The sequence below is a fragment of the Telmatherina bonti genome, assembly GCF_933228915.1.
Source record: "Telmatherina bonti genome assembly, chromosome: 16".
Classification (NCBI taxonomy): Eukaryota; Metazoa; Chordata; class Actinopteri; order Atheriniformes; family Telmatherinidae; genus Telmatherina; species Telmatherina bonti.
Window position 1 is genome coordinate 34806304 of NC_136614.1, and position 17542 is coordinate 34823845.

Sequence of the window (17542 nt, forward strand, 5' to 3'; positions counted from 1 at the left end):
GTGGGAGTGTAAATCAGGCTTGTGTGTGTGTGTGTGTGTGTGTGTGTGTGTGTGTGTGTGTGTGTGTGTGTGTGTGTGTGTGTGTGTGTGTGTGTGTGTGTGTGTGTGTGTGAGACGACTGATGCAAACTTTCACAACTTTCTAGAACACACAAGTCTAACATCTACTGTAGTTTCCTTCTGGCCCGCCGTGCAGCGTTTATGTCCCGTATTGCACGTATCTGTCCGGGAGACGGACTGCTGGAAGCTTTGAGCAGCACTAACATCATTTTATTTAACCCTTTGATCTCTGGCTTTGTTTTGTTTTGTTTTGTTCGTGTCCCGTCTGCGACTTGGTGAACCGTTAAAGCAGGCGCAGGTCGGAGAACATGTCACCGGGATCGTTGCACCTCCTCTGGCACACGCAGGACGTGATCCACTGCATCTTCCACTGCGTGCTGGACTTCCCTTTGCAGGTGAACTTCACCGTGATCATGCGGGACTTGTTGGGCATGCAGCAGCGGTTGTCGGTGCAAACGCCGCAGAACGTGGGTTTGAACTTCTTGGTGCTCGTGCAGCCAGACAGCGTCAGCTTCTCGGCCTTCTTCGCTGGGAACTGGGCTCGACACGTCTTTCCCTTCGGCATCTGGAAGAGAGAACGCAGCTCGCTACGTTTTGCGGCGTCTGGCGCAGAGGCAGATTAAGAGAAGGGCGTTACCTTCAGACTCCTCTGCAGGCCTTTCTGACACGGTCGCAGCAGACACAGGCGGCGCTCCTTCCTCATCTCACACTTGCTGTTGTCGTTGTTGACCCGGACGGAGATGCCCAGGCCACAGGTCTTGGAGCAATAGCTCCAGGGGGTGGTCTGGACCAAACAGTTCTTCTTCCAGGCTAAAGGAGGATCCCTGTAAGCTTTCAGTGTTATAGTTAAAGGGAACTGTGTCAACAACAGCACAAAGAGCTTCCTCGTCATGCTGACTGCTGAGCTTTTACATGTCTGCTGTGAAGAAAAGACGCTAGTTTCTATCAGGCTCTGGCAGGTGAAGAACTGACCTTAATTACTAAAACATTCATAAAACTAACAAGATCTGGAATCAAGTCCAGATATTCCAGAGTGATGGGAGAGCTGCTCCCTTCACATCTGGGGGCTTCTGTTCAGCCCTGTGGGGGCTCTTCACAAAAGGATCTGGTCCAACAGTCTGGTTTTATCAGGAACCGTCTTTTGTAAGAAGATCTGAAAGTATCTCATCAGAGCTACTCGTGTTCTCCAAACAGCAATGGAAGGCGCGTCAACGCTTCCTTTGTCGCCTCCATGAGGAAACGCCGCTGCTTCCTTTCTGAAGAAAGAAGCTGTTTTGTCCGCTCTCCAGTCCCAGAGGACACCCCCCCCCCTTCCTAAACGCTGCGATGCTTTCCGACCATGTGAAGGACAGCAGTTCAGGAAAACATCGACCGGTGTTCTTACAGTCCATCCTACCCACCCACACATCCTTCTGATGCGTTGTGCGAAAGCACACGACAGGAGTGTCCTGGCTGCGCTCTGTGCTGCTTCATCCCTGCCTGAAGAGCCGTGCCTCCGTGGGTTGGGAGACTTTGGGCAGAATTCAGTTTAATTATCACTGATAAAATGTGAACAGTGATTAAAAACAGGATCAGTTTCAGAACTGTTGTGTTTGTTTAGACCAGGAACTTCCAAACTTTCCATTTCAGGACCAACTTCCTTCACAAAAATACCATGGAATATGTGAAAAAATATCAAACATTTAGATATTAAAGTATTAGCTACAGTCGTCCTCAGATGTATTCATCCTGTCTCATGAAGAAAAGGAACAATTTGCTGAATTATACTTCAGTGATATAAGATTTTAATTGCGGTCCTCACAATTCTTCAATATTGCTGATTTTTGTAAATTAAAAACAAAAAATGTACAAAACTTTCTTTTGCTCGTCATTTTTCTTGATTTCAATTAGGAAAATAAAACACATTAGCTACACTTGCTATCCATGATAATATAAATTTATCATTAAATTATTTATTTGAATTAAAATACATTTTTTAACAAAAAAATCTATATTAAAATTGTGAAGCGAAAAATCCAGATATTTGATTTTTATACACAGATATATATATATATATATATATATATATATATATATATATATATATATATATATATATATATATATATATATATATATATATATATATATATATATATTGTGTGTGTGTGTGTGTGTGTGTGTATGTATGTATGTATATTCTTTCATTCATTTTCCTGACCCCTTAAGCCAATTCGGGGTCGTGGGGAACCTGGAGCCTATCCCAGCAGTGTGCGTCCCGAAGATCCTAGCAGCTATGTTGTCGGGGTGGCCGGGCCTTTGCCCATGGGGCCCGGTCGGGCTCAGCCCGAAAGGGTTACATGGGCCCCACCTCCCGTGGACTCACCATCTGCGGGAGGAGCCGTAGGGGTCGGGTGCAATGTGAGCAGGGCAGCAGCAAGGGGCGGGGACCCTGGCGGTCCGATCCCCGGCTGCAGAAGCTGGCTCTAGGGACGTGGAACGTCACCTCTCTGGTGGGGAAGGAGCCTGAGCTTGTGCGCGAAGTTGAGCGGTTCCGGCTAGATATAGTTGGACTCACCTTGACGCATGGCTTGGGCTCTGGAACCAGAACCCTCGAGAGGGGCTGGACCTTCTTCCACTCTGGAGTTGCTCATGGTGAGAGGCACCGAGCAGGTGTGGGCATTCTCATCAGCCCCCAGCTTGGTGCCTGCACGTTGGGGTTTACCCCGGTGGATGAAAGGGTAGTTTCCCTCCGCCTCCGGGTGGGGGGACGGGTCCTGACTGTTGTCTGTGCTTATGCACCGAACAGCAGTTCAGAGTACCCACCCTTTCTGGAGTCCTTGGAGGGAGTGCTGGAGGGTGCTCCTTCTGGGAACTCCATTGTTCTGCTGGGGGACTTCAATGCTCACGTGGGCAATGACAGTGAGACCTGGAGGGGAGTGATTGGGAGGCATGGTACCCCCCCCTCTGAACCCAAATGGTGTTTTGTTATTGGACTTCTGTGCTCGTCATGGATTGTCTATAACGAACACCATGTTCCAACATAAGAGTGTCCATATGTACACCTGGCATCAGGATTCCCTGGGCCGCAGTTCGATGATAGATTTTGTAGTCGTGTCGTCGGACCTGCGGCCACATGCCTTGGACACTCGGGTGAAGAGGGGGGCGGAGCTGTCAACTGATCACCACCTGGTGGTGAGTTGGCTCAGATGGTGGGGGAGGAAGCCGGTCAGATCTGGCAGGCCCAAACGTGTTGTGAGGGTCTTCTGGGAACGTCTGGCTGAGTCCCCTGTCAGAGCGAGCTTCAACTCCCACCTTCAGCAGAGCTTCAACCATGTCCCGAGTGAGGCGGGGGACATTGAGTCCGAATGGGCTGTGTTCCATGCCTCTATTGTTTAGGCGGCCAGCTAAAGCTGTGGCCGTAAGGTCGTTGGTGCCTGTTGTGGCGGTAATCCCAGAACTTGTTGGTGGACACCAGCAGTGAGGGATGCTGTCAAGCTGAAGAAGGAGTCCTATGCGGCCTTCCTGGCCTGTGGGACTCCAGAGGCAGCTGACGGGTACCGACAGGCTAAGTGGCATGCGGCTTCAGCTGTCGCCAAGGCAAAAACTTGGGCATGGGAGGAGTTCGGCGAAGTGATGGAGAATGACTTCGAGGCGATTCTGGTCCACCATCCGGCGACACAGGGGGGGGAAGCAGTGCTCCATCAACACTGTGTACAGTGGAGGTGGGGAGCTGCTGACCTCAACTCAGGACGTTGTGGGTCGGTGGAGGGAATACTTCGAATACCTCCTCAATCCTACCAACACGTCTTCCGATGAGGAAGCAGAGGTGGACTCTCATATCTCTGGGTCTGAAGTAGCTGAGATTGTTAAAAAGCTCCTTAGCGGCAAGACCCTGAGGTGGATGAGATCCGCCCGGAGTTCCTTAAGGCTCTGGATGCTAGGGGCTGTCCTGGCTGACACGCCTCTGCAGCATCGCATGGACATCGGGGACAGTGACTCTGGACTGGCAGACTGGGGTGGTGGTCCCCCTTTTTAAGAGGGGGGACCGGAGGGTGTGTTCCAATTACAGGGGAATCACACTCCTCAGCCTCCCTGGTAAGGTCTATTCAGGGGTCCTGGAGAGGAGGGTCCACCAGATAGTCGAATCCCGGATTGAGAAGGAGCACTGTGGTTTTTGTCCTGGTCGCGGAACAGTGGCCCAGCTCTATACCCTCTTTGGGATCCTGGGAGTTTGCCCAACCAGTCTACATGTGCTTTGTAGACCTGGATAAGGCGTTTGACCGTGTCCCCCGGGGGCTCCTGTGGGGGGTACTCCGGGAGTATGGAGTACCGGACCCCCTGGTACGAACTGTCCGGTCCCTGTACGACAGGTTTCAGAGCTTGGTCCACATTGCCGGTGGTAAGTCGGATTCGTTTCTGGTGAGGGTTGGACTCCGCCAAGGCTGCCCTTTATGTCTGATTCTGTTCATAACTTATATGGACAGAATTTCTAGGCGCAGCCGAGGTGTTGAGCGGATCCGGCTTGGTGGCCTCAGGATTGGGTCCCTGCTTTTTGCGGATGACGTGGTCCTGTTGGCTTCATCTGGTCGTGATCTCCAGCTCTCACTTGAGCGATTCGCGACCGAGGGTGAAGCAGCTGGGATGACAATCAGCACCTCCAAATCTGAGACCATGGTCCCGCGCAGAGTTGGGAGATGTGGCTGAGGAGAGGGAAGTCTGAGCTTCCCTGCTTAGGCTGCTGCCCCCGCGACGCAACCGCGAATAAGCGGCAGAAGATGGATGGATGGATGGATGGATGACATGTCTTTGGATGGTGGGAGGAAGCCGGAGGAAGCCCCTATGTATGTATATATGTATATATATGTATATATATATATATATATGTATACATATATGTGTGTATGTATATATATATATATATATGTATATGTGTGTGTGTGTGTATATATATATATATATATGTATATATATGTATGTATATATATATGTATATATATATATATATGTGTGTGTGTATATATATATATATATATATATATATATATATATATATATATATATATATATATACATAATATGTGTGTGTTACTGAATTCACAGCATCTACCTTTCCTGCTTGTATGAACCACTAAGCCACCACACTTTCGTGTGCTGATTTGTAGTGTCACTGTCATTTGCATTCTGATGTGTGAACACTTGTGATATCTTGAGATTGTACCTATGTATGTTAATAATTTGTTGGATTTGATCATTATATCATTTGATTGATCATTGCTGAAAACATCAAACTGTTTGTTTCTGATGGGCCAGCTAAGCTATTAGCTCAGCGTTTGGGGGTAATGTTTCGACGGGGTAGCACGTTTTAGCAGAACACCGGCCTCCAGGAATCATCTGGAGCAGATTGTTCCACACATGGATCGCTACCACAGATACCTTCCATGCCTTTTAATAGATCCCATCAGCCTGTTTGAACTAGGGCGCCTTCCCCTCTGGTCCAGCTAGCCTCACTGGTCCCTTTTCATGAGCTTACTCAGCAAACACACACCTGACATGTACGTTGTGTCCTGCCGGTGCTTGTTTGGGCTCTGACTACTGCGGAGTCCGGCGGGCCTGCTACCCATCAGCGGGGCTGGACCTAAGAGACCGGCAGGTTTCTGGATGAAAGCCGGCGTGCAGCCGATGGCGCCGCCGATGCATGTGCACTTATACAAGGAGCTGGGCTGGAACGCTTCCCCGTTCTCGTAGTGGGCGCCATTCAGGTCACAGCCGACTGCCATCATGTCTGAAGGAAAGAGGGAATGTGTCAGGAGCTGATTTTACGTGACACTTTCATGAAGTGTAGCTAAATGGACTGAAAATTTCTGGTTTCAGGCGCAGACTGCAGCGTGGACTTGTATCCCAGCTGTTTCAGGTGACTGACACGTCTGAAGAGCACAGATGTTACCTTACTCATTCCAGCTTTCACCAGAAATATTTCTCTTTGAAAGGCCTTGAACAGTAATAAATCCACCCCCCCTGCAGGCTGTTTCACACCTTGGTGTCTTTAATCTTTATGCACCTGAAGGCGTTGACAGCAGCGTGAAACTTCATTTATCTGACAAATCAGCCGTGAGAACATTTTTCTCTTTGCCTCCCGTTTGTACCAGAGATGAGTAAACAAGATATCAGTGAGAAGAAGAAGAAGACACTAACAAGCACACACTCCTGCTTGGTATCTGGGCTGGTCGGCTGAGAAGTCGCAGTACATGCCCTTGTGAGGGTCACACAGGTCCCTCTCGTTGCACGCCTCTCCGATCTGTCTGGCGCAGCTTTTGCAGCATCCGCAGCCGTCCAGGATGGAGCTGACTCCCGGGGCGCATTGAGGCCTCTGCCCACACCTGCAGGGCCACTGGCAGAACTGCTGGCGTTCAACCGTGACCTGGCCTCCACGGGGAGCCAGCTGCTGGCCATGGCTCTGAGCCCTGCTGAAGCACTGAGACGACAAACAGCAGATGAGTTTTAACCTGAATAGTTTCAAATGACTCAAAGAAAGATGTTTCATTTTAAATTTGTTGAAATAAAACGTTTGTTTGCATAAGTGTTTTTTTATTTATAGTTAATCTCTTCAAGGAAGCAGCAACGCTAACATGTAGCATAGCAGCAATGCTAACATGTAGGATAGCATCAATGCTAACATCTAGCATAGCAGCACTGCTAACATGTAGCATAGCAGCACTGCTAACATGTAGTATAGCATCAATGCTAACATGTAGGATAGCATCAATGCTAACATGTAGGATAGCAGCAATGCTAACATGTAGCATAGCAGCAATGCTAACATGTAGCGTAGCAGCAGTGATAACATGTAGCATAGCATCAATGCTAATATGTAGCATAGCAGCAATGCTAACATGTAGGATAGCATCGATGTTAACATCTAGCATAGCAGCAGTACTAACATGTAGGATAGCAGCAATGCTAATGTGTAGCATAGCAGCAATGCTAACATGTAGCACAGCAGCAATGCTAACATGTTGCATAGCAACATGACGGGAAGAAACTTTGGTAAAAGACTCGCTGACGTCCAAACCAAACATCCAAACCGAACTCAGTTCAAACCCCAAACAGAAACATGAGAACATCAGTGTCCAGTCAGAGCTTCGGACTATTTCTCCCCACAAACACAGCGTTTTCTGAAAGTAGAGACTCTGGTGGTTACAGAAACGTCCGTCTCCAACTGTGGGACAGAAATTCTGGAAGCTAGCAGCCATAATAACACATCATTTCCAAGACTACGCTTTTTATATGAATTATGAAAATCCTGCTGGTTTCCATGGAGATGAAGGGGTGTTGTAGTGAAGTTTTCTCTCTTCCTATCATAAACTTCTATGATATTTTTATGATAAACTATTTTCCTCATATTTAGGATTACTTTACTCCTTACTCATTCCTTGCATTACCTTTTTAATTCCGAGGAGTATTTTAGTCATTTCGTAGGACCAGTAACTTCTGGGTCTGAGAACAGTCTTGATGACTGACTAGAAGCCAGTTTATTGTTAGAATCGCTGTGTTTACATCTGCATTTCTGATCAATACAGTCTGTGTCAGTAGGCTGTTATTAAAGCTGCATCAGTTTAACAGGAGGGCATCTGAAACGCATCATGTGCAACCAAACCGGCAACATAAGACGTCAGGCTCCGTGTGACACACCTCGTGTCACGTTTTTCAGCCATGTCCATGCATGTCTGCTACCTTCCTTCTCATTGTTCTCAGAAGAAATTACGACGATGAGTAGCATAGTTCACTAACGATGACTCTGTTTTACTGAAAAAAGCCGCAAAAATGAAAAGACTGCAGCACAGATGGCTGCATGCCCAGGAGAACTGAGGAATTCCCTTTTCATCTGCCCTGGAGTGAAAACAGCTCTTAACAAACTCAACTTTATGTTGCTCTGCTGAATTTTACATTCACACACACGCACATATATACACACACGCACACACACACGTATGTATACAATTAATGTTTAATATTGCTATACATTTAAATAAATAACACTATATAAAAGAACAAATTTACAACAGTAATCATGAAGCGGTAACGACTAAAGAGTCTGTACATCTTGTACATTTGTATTCCGTGTCAGAGGATGAATCCACAGTCCGTGTCCACAGAAGCGCCGTCATTTCCAGTTCTATCTGGTTGTTCAGGTGACCAATCAGGTTTCATCCATGTGGAATAAAAACATCAACTGGGATTATTAAAGGGGAGACATAACCCTGAAAATATCCATCATTTACTTAGTTTTCTGATAAGTTAACTTTAAGTTATCGGAAAGTTTAACTTATTATCATCAGTTAATGATAGTAACTGATGTCCAGCAGCTGAAATAGTCCCAGCAGCCTGTCCAGGTGAGCTTACATCTGGTGTCTGTAGGTGAACCAGTAAGCAGGTCATATTTCCCCACCTTTTATGGCATCGTCCAAATGAAGCGCCAAGCTCCTTTTTAAGGTTTTATTTAACCTTTGTTGCATTTTTCAGTAATAACCCTAAATATTGAGATTTAATCTTTTTATAATAAATTATCCTGTATGCTGTCCTGCACTTCAATACCAGGAAGATTCTCATGTAAAGTAACATGAAAAAGCTGCAACTGTGAAAACACAACAAAATGACCTCATTTTGAAATGAATTTTACATAGAAAATGATGTCATTTTTGTTTAACTTTATTCCTAAAACTTAAAAAAAGTTAAAACACTAAACACAAGTTTGATATTGTTATAATGGTCTTTTACTGTGAATTTTCTAGGGTTGGGACAATACGATTTTCTCTGTTTGTTTTCTAATGAATTTTTTGGATGCTGATTCGATTTAAATTGCCATTTCTCAGTAATGCTGATTTTTCCTTTGTTTTTAAACACCAGACCATGTGAAAAAGTTGCATGATGACCAAGTTTACAGACTATATCACGAGCCAGATTTCCCAAATTAAAAAAATGAGCTGAGTCAGTCTTTAAGATTTATTCAGCAGCAATATTTCTGAAGCAGTTTGAACTTCTATTCTTGTTTCAGAAGCTTCTGCTGCATATAAAAGTTCTGGTTTGAGTGTCTGTTGTCTTGCTACTACGCTATGTTTGGCTGTTAGCTCTGCATTTACCTCAGGATGGTGTCTTCCTAGGTGAGCAGTAGCGTTAGTCGTGTTACCGCAGTACGACACATGTGCTTTACAGAGTTTACAAACAGCTTTCCACATGTCCAGCTCTGATTTTCCCTTCAGAGCAAAATGAAAAATGTGTCCAGAATTTTGACTTCAAACGTGACGGTGGAGGTTCAGGTTATCCATCATTCTGCATCTTCTGTTTACGTGTTTTCCAAAACGGATATAACGTTATGTTAGTCGAAGAGAAACATTTCGTCCCCTGCTGGAGAAAAGCGGTAACTTCCTCCCCATGTAGCATCTAAACATATAAACATTTAAAATTGAAAAAAAAAAAAAAGAATTTAATTTTTGAACAAAAAAAAAAAAAAAAAAAAAGATTTTTAAAAATTGTAAATTTAAAAAAAAAAATCACGATTTTCATGTTAATCTATTTTTTCCTCCCATTCTGGGATTTTCCATCCATTTTCTTAACCTCCTAGTCCAGTTCAGGGTCGAGTCCATCCCAGCAGATACACCCTGGACAGGCTGCCATACTGTGAATAATGTTTAAAAAATGTATCTACAGATATGTCCATAGATAGATATGTTTCACATAAAGTTAATTAATAAACACATTTTAACATTAACATATAAATCAGGTAAATCAGGTGTGACTGCATCACAGGATATTAAACAGTGAAAAGATTAGGTGTATTTCTATTTCAGTTCTGCTGTAATTTCCAGTTATTTCACTGTATTTGTTTTAATATTTAGGTTTCTTTTTATTCACAGTGGGGTTTTATGCTGCGGAGAGTTTTCTCATTTCCTGCTGGGAACATCCTGGTACTGTAGTAGTTCTGTTCTGTGCACCGTGACGACGCGGCAGCTTTGAAAGCAGTACCGCTGTCGTGTTGTGCTTTCAGATGACATCGCTGCCTGCTGCCACTCGTGCTCCTCTTCCCTCAGCCAGCTTCCAAAGGTCAGCGCCAGTTATGCCAAGAATCTGCAGCCTGCCTGCCAGGTTTACTGAATGAGCTCATTTCAGGGTGTGAAAATGGCTCCTTGGGAGCTTCCAGTGCAAAGAGCTCAGAAAGTTGCTCCATTTTGCAGCTTTCGCAGCGGATTTAGTCTGAATGAGAGTTTAAACAAACCTGCTGATTAAGATAAACACTGCACTTCCTGCTGAACATCTCGCTCCACACCGACGGGAGTCACGTGACATATTCCTGTCAGTCTTTCTGCAGGGTACAGAGAGACAATGGCAACAACCCCCCCTCCCTTACCTGCTGAGCAGAGATGAGCAGTAGAGAATGGTAAAGGAGCGATAGCATCTCTTCAGTGTGAAGCTTCTGGAGCTCCAGGAGAGGATGAAGGAGCCTGGAGGTGGGCTGGAGGGGTGAATGGTTGGGAGAGGGAGGGAGGAATGGGGTGGGGAGACATGGCAGGGCTGACCTGTTGGGAGGGGGACAAAGCAGCCCTCTGTCTCCTCTACAAACACACCTTTCCTTGCCTCCTGGTCCAGAGGGAAAATATTTGTCTTCATAACTGCTGGGTGGCTCCGCGGCCTTGGAGACCTGCCTACTTGTTTATCTTAGTCTGCAGAGGTTCGCTCGCATTCGCCTCCAGAGTTAAATCTGATCCACATCGCCCACATTAAGGAACCGTTTCCATGGAAACAGTCATTTTTTTATAGTTAAAATGGAGAATAAGACCCATACAGTCCAGTTAATGTGGACTGGTGTACCCTGACTGGTTCCACACACACAACCTGCTTCTTTGGTAAACCAGCTAAACCAGTTAGGACTGAACAAACGCTGCATGCCAGGAAGACTGTAGCTGCTGTATGTCTTCTGTTGGGTTGTGGTTTCTGTCTGATTTCTGAGACAAGCCAATCCTGACAGGGATAATGATCCAGATCCAACAAGAAGGAAAAGAAAGGAAGGAGAGGGAATGAAGGAGAAGCAGCTCAGGTGAGCATCACCTGAACTAAAACAGTCTGAGCTCAGCAGCATTTATGGAAAACAGTTTAACCTTTTCTCAGTGATCAGTGTGATGGCTTAAGCCCCACATTGTTTCCTTACCTGCAGGATGAAAGGCGTGGCAAAGGGCTGAGGAGTCTTAAATCTCAACGCCAGCTCAGAAGGCTCTGCCCTGTGCTGCTGGGTCATGGTGGGGGGGGGGGTTAGCTTGGTTAGGTCTTTGAGCTTTGTTTGGTTATTGTTCGTCATTTTGTTTTCACCTCTGTGTAATTCGGTTAAGCTGAAGTGCTTTATAAGTTACCCTTTTGTGTCTTTGTGGGGGGGTCAGTTTTCTTTAGTTGAGTTGAACTGACTGTCGTTATGTTTAGTTGACTCCTTTTTAAAGATTGGTTAGTTTACTAATTTCTTTGGACTTTTGCATTTAAATGGTAACAATAAAAGCCCAGTATTTTTTTAAATCACGTGTGTCCTCGTGGCTTTACCGTTTGGTCCCTGACAGTCAGTCACGATGTATTTAGTGTCAACACGTTCCTCATGGACGTGGAGATGTGCTGAAGAACTGGGATGTTTAAACAAGTCAAACAGGAGACTCTTTTTAAGGCCATGAATGATTAAAAAGACAGTTTTATGACATATTATTAGTAAAAACAAATGTGTTGCTAGATCCTGAGCCGCGTGGTTCGGCGTGTCCGCTGAAGGAGACCCACCGAAGCGTTTTCCAGGGTGTCTCAGCAGCCAGAACGGGCCAGGTGTAGGTGGATCGGAGGAAAGTTGAATCAAACATTTGGTGTTTTAAAACGTCTTGTTTCAGTAAATGAAATGTTAAATAACCAACTCTGCTGGTGTTAAATATCCTGCAGAGACGTGAATGTTCTGTGCATGTCTGCTGGCTGGTTGCGGCGTGTGACACCATCTGAACAACGGCTTGACGCCCGGATCGAGGAAATGCCTCAACAAAGCTGGAATGTGACACTAACACTCCTCTGTGAGCTGAAGAATGTAAGATCACAAAAAGAGCAATTATGGCCTTAAAAAGGTGTGATGGACCCCAGGCGCCTCCCTCGAGCACCAAGAGGAGACTAATGGACTTAGCCAGCACACAGGCAGGTCTGGTGAAGCAACAGCTTGGAAACAGGACTTTCATGCTTTCAGGGAAACAACAGAAGGCTGCAGCAGAGCAGCAATCTGCTCACGTGGTTAGTTACAACACACCAGGAGACATTTTCACAGTTTCTGATGGGAGAAATGAAGATTTACCTGCTACTTCCTGCAAAAGCTGAACCTAAAACGTCCCAAGTATGGGGCAGAACTCTTCAAATTATCTTTGGGAAGATGATTTCAAGGAAGCTGAGCTGTAAGAGTAGGAGGTAGAAACTCTCCGGCATCTTCCAGCCTGAGACAAACATCTGGGACCGGGTGCTGAAATGATGAGTAGGCAGAAAAAACACATGTGAGTCGGTTCTACCTCGTAAACTGGTCCTAAAGAAGCCAGAAATGTGTGGTGAGAATGTGTCTCTGCCATGCATAGCTCTCATGTTCTGCTTCCGGTTTGGTCTAAAGTAGAAACCAGATGCAGCGTTCAAACCCAAACATCTGCAGAAACGTGCAAGTTGGAAGACTTGGTAGGATTGTTAAATGAAGGGAGAATCTGTCCATTTCTGCATGGAAATGTGGGAATCTATGGACCTCAGTTGGGACCATGACTGTGCTACATCGTCTTTCAGTCCAGTGAACAAATCTGAGCACAAAGTGGTTTGGCCCCTTTTTTTCATACAACCAATATAGTCTTACCTCCATCTCAGACATTGTCACAAAGTGAATATTTACTGCTGTTGGCAGAAGTCACAGATCACTTCCTGCAGTAGGAACAAGCTTCTTCAGGCCGCCAGCAGCTGTTCTCATGGATGGAGGGTGGTGAAGTAGCAAAAACCGCTGCTCGAGGATCAGGAAGACATCCCTCAGTGCCCTCTTCCTGAGGTCTTCATGGAGCTTGGATGTTTCATCTTGGATAGTGGCCTTGATGCTCACTAGTCCCCGGCTCCCTTCTCTGGATTATGGTACGATGGGTACGACTGTTGCTTTCACCCTCCAGGCCTTCTCCAGGTCTTCCTTGAGGTCTTGGTACTTCTCCAGTTTCTCCTTTTTCCTGATATTTCCATCATTGGGGATGGATACATAGATCACTACGGCTTTCCTCTGCTGCTTCTCCATGATCACTATGTCCGCTTGGTTGGCCACCACCATTTCATCTGTCTGGATCTGGAAGTCCCAGAAGGTCTTAGCCCTCTCATTCTCCACCACCTTGGGCGGAGTTTCCCACTGGGACTTAGGGGTCTCCAGTCCATATTCTGCACAGATGTTCCTGTACACTATGCCAGCTACTTGGTTATGGTGCTCCATGTATTCTTTGCCTGCCAGTATCTTGCACCCTGCTGTGAGGTGCTGGGTTGTTTCAGGGGCTCCTTTCTATAGTCTGCACCTGGGATCCTGCCTGGTCTGGTAGATCTGGGATCCTGCCTGGTCTGGTAGATCTGGACCTCGATGGCTCTGGTGCTCAGGACCTGCTCCTGTGCTGCCATGATTAGTGTCTCTGTGATGTCCTTCAGTCCAGCCCTCTCCAGACATTGACATTGGAGTTGTTTATATCGGCCACTTCGGTGATCTGCTGGTGGTACGTCCCATGCAGGGGCTTTTTCCTCCCATGATGGTTCTTCCATCTCGTGTTCCTCCAGATTCCATTTTCTGAGACATTCACTAAGTGCTTCATCCCTTGGTGCCCTCTTGGTGATGTATTTGTGGAGCTTGGATGTTTCATCTTGGACAGTGGCCTTGATGCTGAATAGTCCTAGGCTCCCTTCTTTGCATTTAGTGTATAGTTGCTGGACACTGGACTTGGGGTGGAACCCTCCATGCATGGTGAGCAGCTTCCATGTTTTAACATCCGTGGTCTGAGCTTCCTCCTTTGGACAGCTGATTATCCCAGCAGGGTATCTGATCACTTGCAGGGTGTAGCTGTTAATGACCCAGATCTTGTTCTTGCCATTGAGCTGACTTCTCAGTACTTGCCTCACTCATTGCAGGTATTTAGCTGTGGCAGCTTTCCTTGTAGCTTCATCATTTGCCATTTGCCTGTGGTATGCCCAGGTATTTGTCGCTTTCCTCCACATCTGTTATCCTGCCCTCTGGGAGTGCAATGCCCTCGGTATGGACTATCTTCCCTCTCTTTGTGACCATACAGCCACATTTCTCCAGTCCGAATGACATTCCGATGTCCCTACTGTAGATCCTGGTGGTGTGGATCAGTGAATCAAGGTCTTGCTCATCAGATATCTGACACAAAACTAAGATCTCTTTGAGTTGCCCTGATTTTGGCTTCCAGGCTCCCTCTCCATGGTGCCTCCTTGCCCTTCATATCTATGTTATGTATGTCAAGCATCTCCAAGATCACTGTTCCTCTGCTATATACAAGCGGCAACCTCCGGCAGTTAAAAGTGAAGCCTATGCAGAAGTTCATAAAACTGCAGTTCCCCCTTCATCCACTAGGGGCTGCAAAACAGAGCAAATCCCCATAGACTCCCATGTTAAAAAGACCAACTTCACAGCAGAAATAAACATGTTTACAACATGAATAAACATGTTTACAGCCTGGTACAAAAATCTATTTTCGTTTTAATGGGTCAGGTTTACCTTCATGACAACTGTGGGGGGAGTGAATTTTTTTCTAACTCCTCCATTTAGATGTAAATTAATCTAGAAATTTAATATATTTAGGGGCGTGTCCTTTTGATTGACAGGTACCCGATCTCCCGCTTCAAGTCAGAAGAACATACAACGGTTTTTAGCTGGTTAACAACGTGACTTAGCTTTAGCCTGCTTACCTCCGTTAGCTGGTTAGCTCCTGTTATCTCCAGATTAGCTCGGTTAGCTCTTAGCTACAGAAAGCTTGGAGTTCGCTGGATGTCAATCATCCACCATGACGCTCACAGCCCCCCTCTCAGCTCCGCCTCTTTGCCCATATTTGTATTTTCCGGGTGAGACGACACGCATGCCCCTGCCAAGATGGTGATGGTAGGAACCGCCCACCGAGCTTCATTTCAGCTCATAGACTGTATATAAAAAGATGGACAAGCCTCCGTGACATCAGAGGGCGGGTCCTGTCAATCAAAAGGACACGCCCCTAAAAATGCAGAATACAGGATTAAATTACTTTTAAACGGGCGAGTTAGAAAAAAATTCACTCCCCCCACAGTTGTCATGAAGGTAAACCTGACCTATTGAACCTAAAATGGATATGTATATAAGTATATATAGTTACTAAAATCAAATCAAATCAAATCAAACTTTATTTCTTGAGCACGTTTCATGCCACGGGCAACACAAAGTGCTCTTTCCACACACTCACACACACCCACACACACAAGGATATAGAGCAAAGAACCCCACCCACACCCACCCATATTCCCCAAAAAACATCATTCCCTGAATACTGTCTCTTCAACTGAATGATGGTTAATAAAACAACTAAAAACATTAATTAAGTGATAAAAATTCTGACTAGGTACTTTTAGTAACACTAGTTACTAAAAGTACACTAGTTACTAAAAGTACCTAGTGTGTGTGTGTGTGTGTGTGTGTGTGTGTGTGTGTAAGGATTAAACAACTAAGAACTGGTTTTACTGCTTTAATCCTTGCTACAGTAAATATGCTTAAGTATAGGAACTATTTTATGTTGATCTCCATGTTCCATATATAAAAAAAACCCGTTTCCATGAATAAGTGTTTAATGAATGTTTGTGTCTGTGAAGGCGTGCCACCTTTCACCAAAACATGCAGGTAATCCACCTGTGATTCACTCTCTGCACACGCACACATCTCTAAATGACATGCTGAACGTAGAATCTGGGATCTGCTCCATTTGCTGCGCCCCTGTGAATGTATTAAAGGTGGGAGGTGTACCTAAATAACTCACTTTGTGATTCACTTCATGTACATTTTCCCCACCTTGCCGAACCGTTCCAATAACTCTGGAAACAATATGAGGGCAGCGCTGGTCGAGTTAATGACCGCAGCAGCTTCCAGAAGGAAAACCTGAAAGGTGAAGAAAAGAGCAGTGAACATGTCAAACAATGGTCCACATGACAAGCGCTAGAACAGGTTTGACATGCCGGGCTGCAGCTGTTCTCCCTGCTGTGATGGCCGATGCGAAGCTGGATGAGATAATTCTGGTTCCGTTCATAAGGTCAAAGAACGCTTTTGGTGTTTCCATTACCCTCAGATTACTCCAGAGACCTTTGCCCTGCTGTCCGGCCATTTCTTTAAGCCCCACATCATCACCTCCCCACATCCTACTGAGCATCCCTCTGAAGCTGCCCCCCACATGATGACCTGAACAAAGGGCAGATCTACAAGCACTATTTTCATGTAAACGTCTAAAGGGAGACAAGTTAGAGGTGTCTGCAAACACATAACGAGAATAAACTTTTATCTCCTGCATGAGGCGCTGTCAGGCTGGACGAAGCCAGATTGTCCCTCGGCTGCTCCTTCTGTTGATGTCCTGCAGAATCCTCTCAGGTTCAGCATCTTCTACATCAATCTGATCATCTTCATCTATAAAAGGAAATATATTTCCATTGATAGTTGGGAAGTTTCAACTCATTTTAAGAAGAGTCAGTCTCAGTTTTATCTTTTTTGTTCTTTACATTATATTTTGTTCTAGCATTAACTAGCATAATAAATGTTACCTGTTGTTTTAGCATTAACTAGCATAACAGATGTTACTGATTGCATTAGCAGTAACTAGCATAAGCATAACCAATTGAATTAGTAATAACTAGCATAACAAGCGTCATCTTTTGCATTAGCATTAACTAGCATAACACAAGTTACCTATTGCATCAGCATCAACTACAATAACAAATGTTACTAATTGCATTAGCAATAACTAGTATAACAAGCATAAACTGTTGCATTAGCATTAACTAGCATAAGAAATGTTACCTGTTGTTTTAGCATTAACTAGCATAACAAGCATAACTTGTTGTATCACCATTAACTAGCATAACACAAGTTACCCATTGCCTCAGCATTATTTAGCATAACAAATGTTGTAACTGCTTTAGCAATAACTAGTATAACAAGCATAACTTGTCACTTTAACATTAACTAGCATAACAAACGTGACCCATTGTATAAGCATTAAGTAGCATAACCTGTAGCATTAGCATTACCTAGCCTACCTGACACCAATGTTGTCTCACGTTAAGCTGGAGAGCTACATAAAAACGTAGAATTTAGTTTCAGATGAACAACTGCACCTAAATTCACTGTGTTTTTATTGTTAAGAATAAATTAAGGGTTTTATGACACACTGTCGGCCATGACAGTGTGTCATTTCTCCTCTGTT

At 45.1% G+C, this 17542-nt stretch overlaps 2 protein-coding genes across 2 annotated transcripts in view; one reads left to right on the forward strand and one right to left on the reverse strand.

The window, feature by feature from the left end:
* tube1 (tubulin, epsilon 1) overlaps positions 1–5923 on the forward strand; it is a 26000-nt gene extending 20077 nt beyond the window's left edge. Inside the window, exon 13 of the mRNA XM_079255567.1 lies at positions 5913–5923. The gene's annotated coding sequence lies outside the window, so the exon portion shown is untranslated. The remainder of the gene's footprint in view (positions 1–5912) is intronic.
* Positions 343–10491, reverse strand: ccn6 (cellular communication network factor 6; the record flags this gene model as incomplete). The annotated part of the gene is made up of 5 exons (XM_079255571.1): positions 343–624; positions 697–915; positions 5585–5823; positions 6234–6513; positions 10444–10491. The coding sequence occupies 5 exons, from the start codon at positions 10489–10491 to the stop codon at positions 343–345; spliced, it is 1068 nt and encodes a 355-aa protein (XP_079111697.1).
* Positions 10492–17542: the final 7051 nt, after the last annotated feature.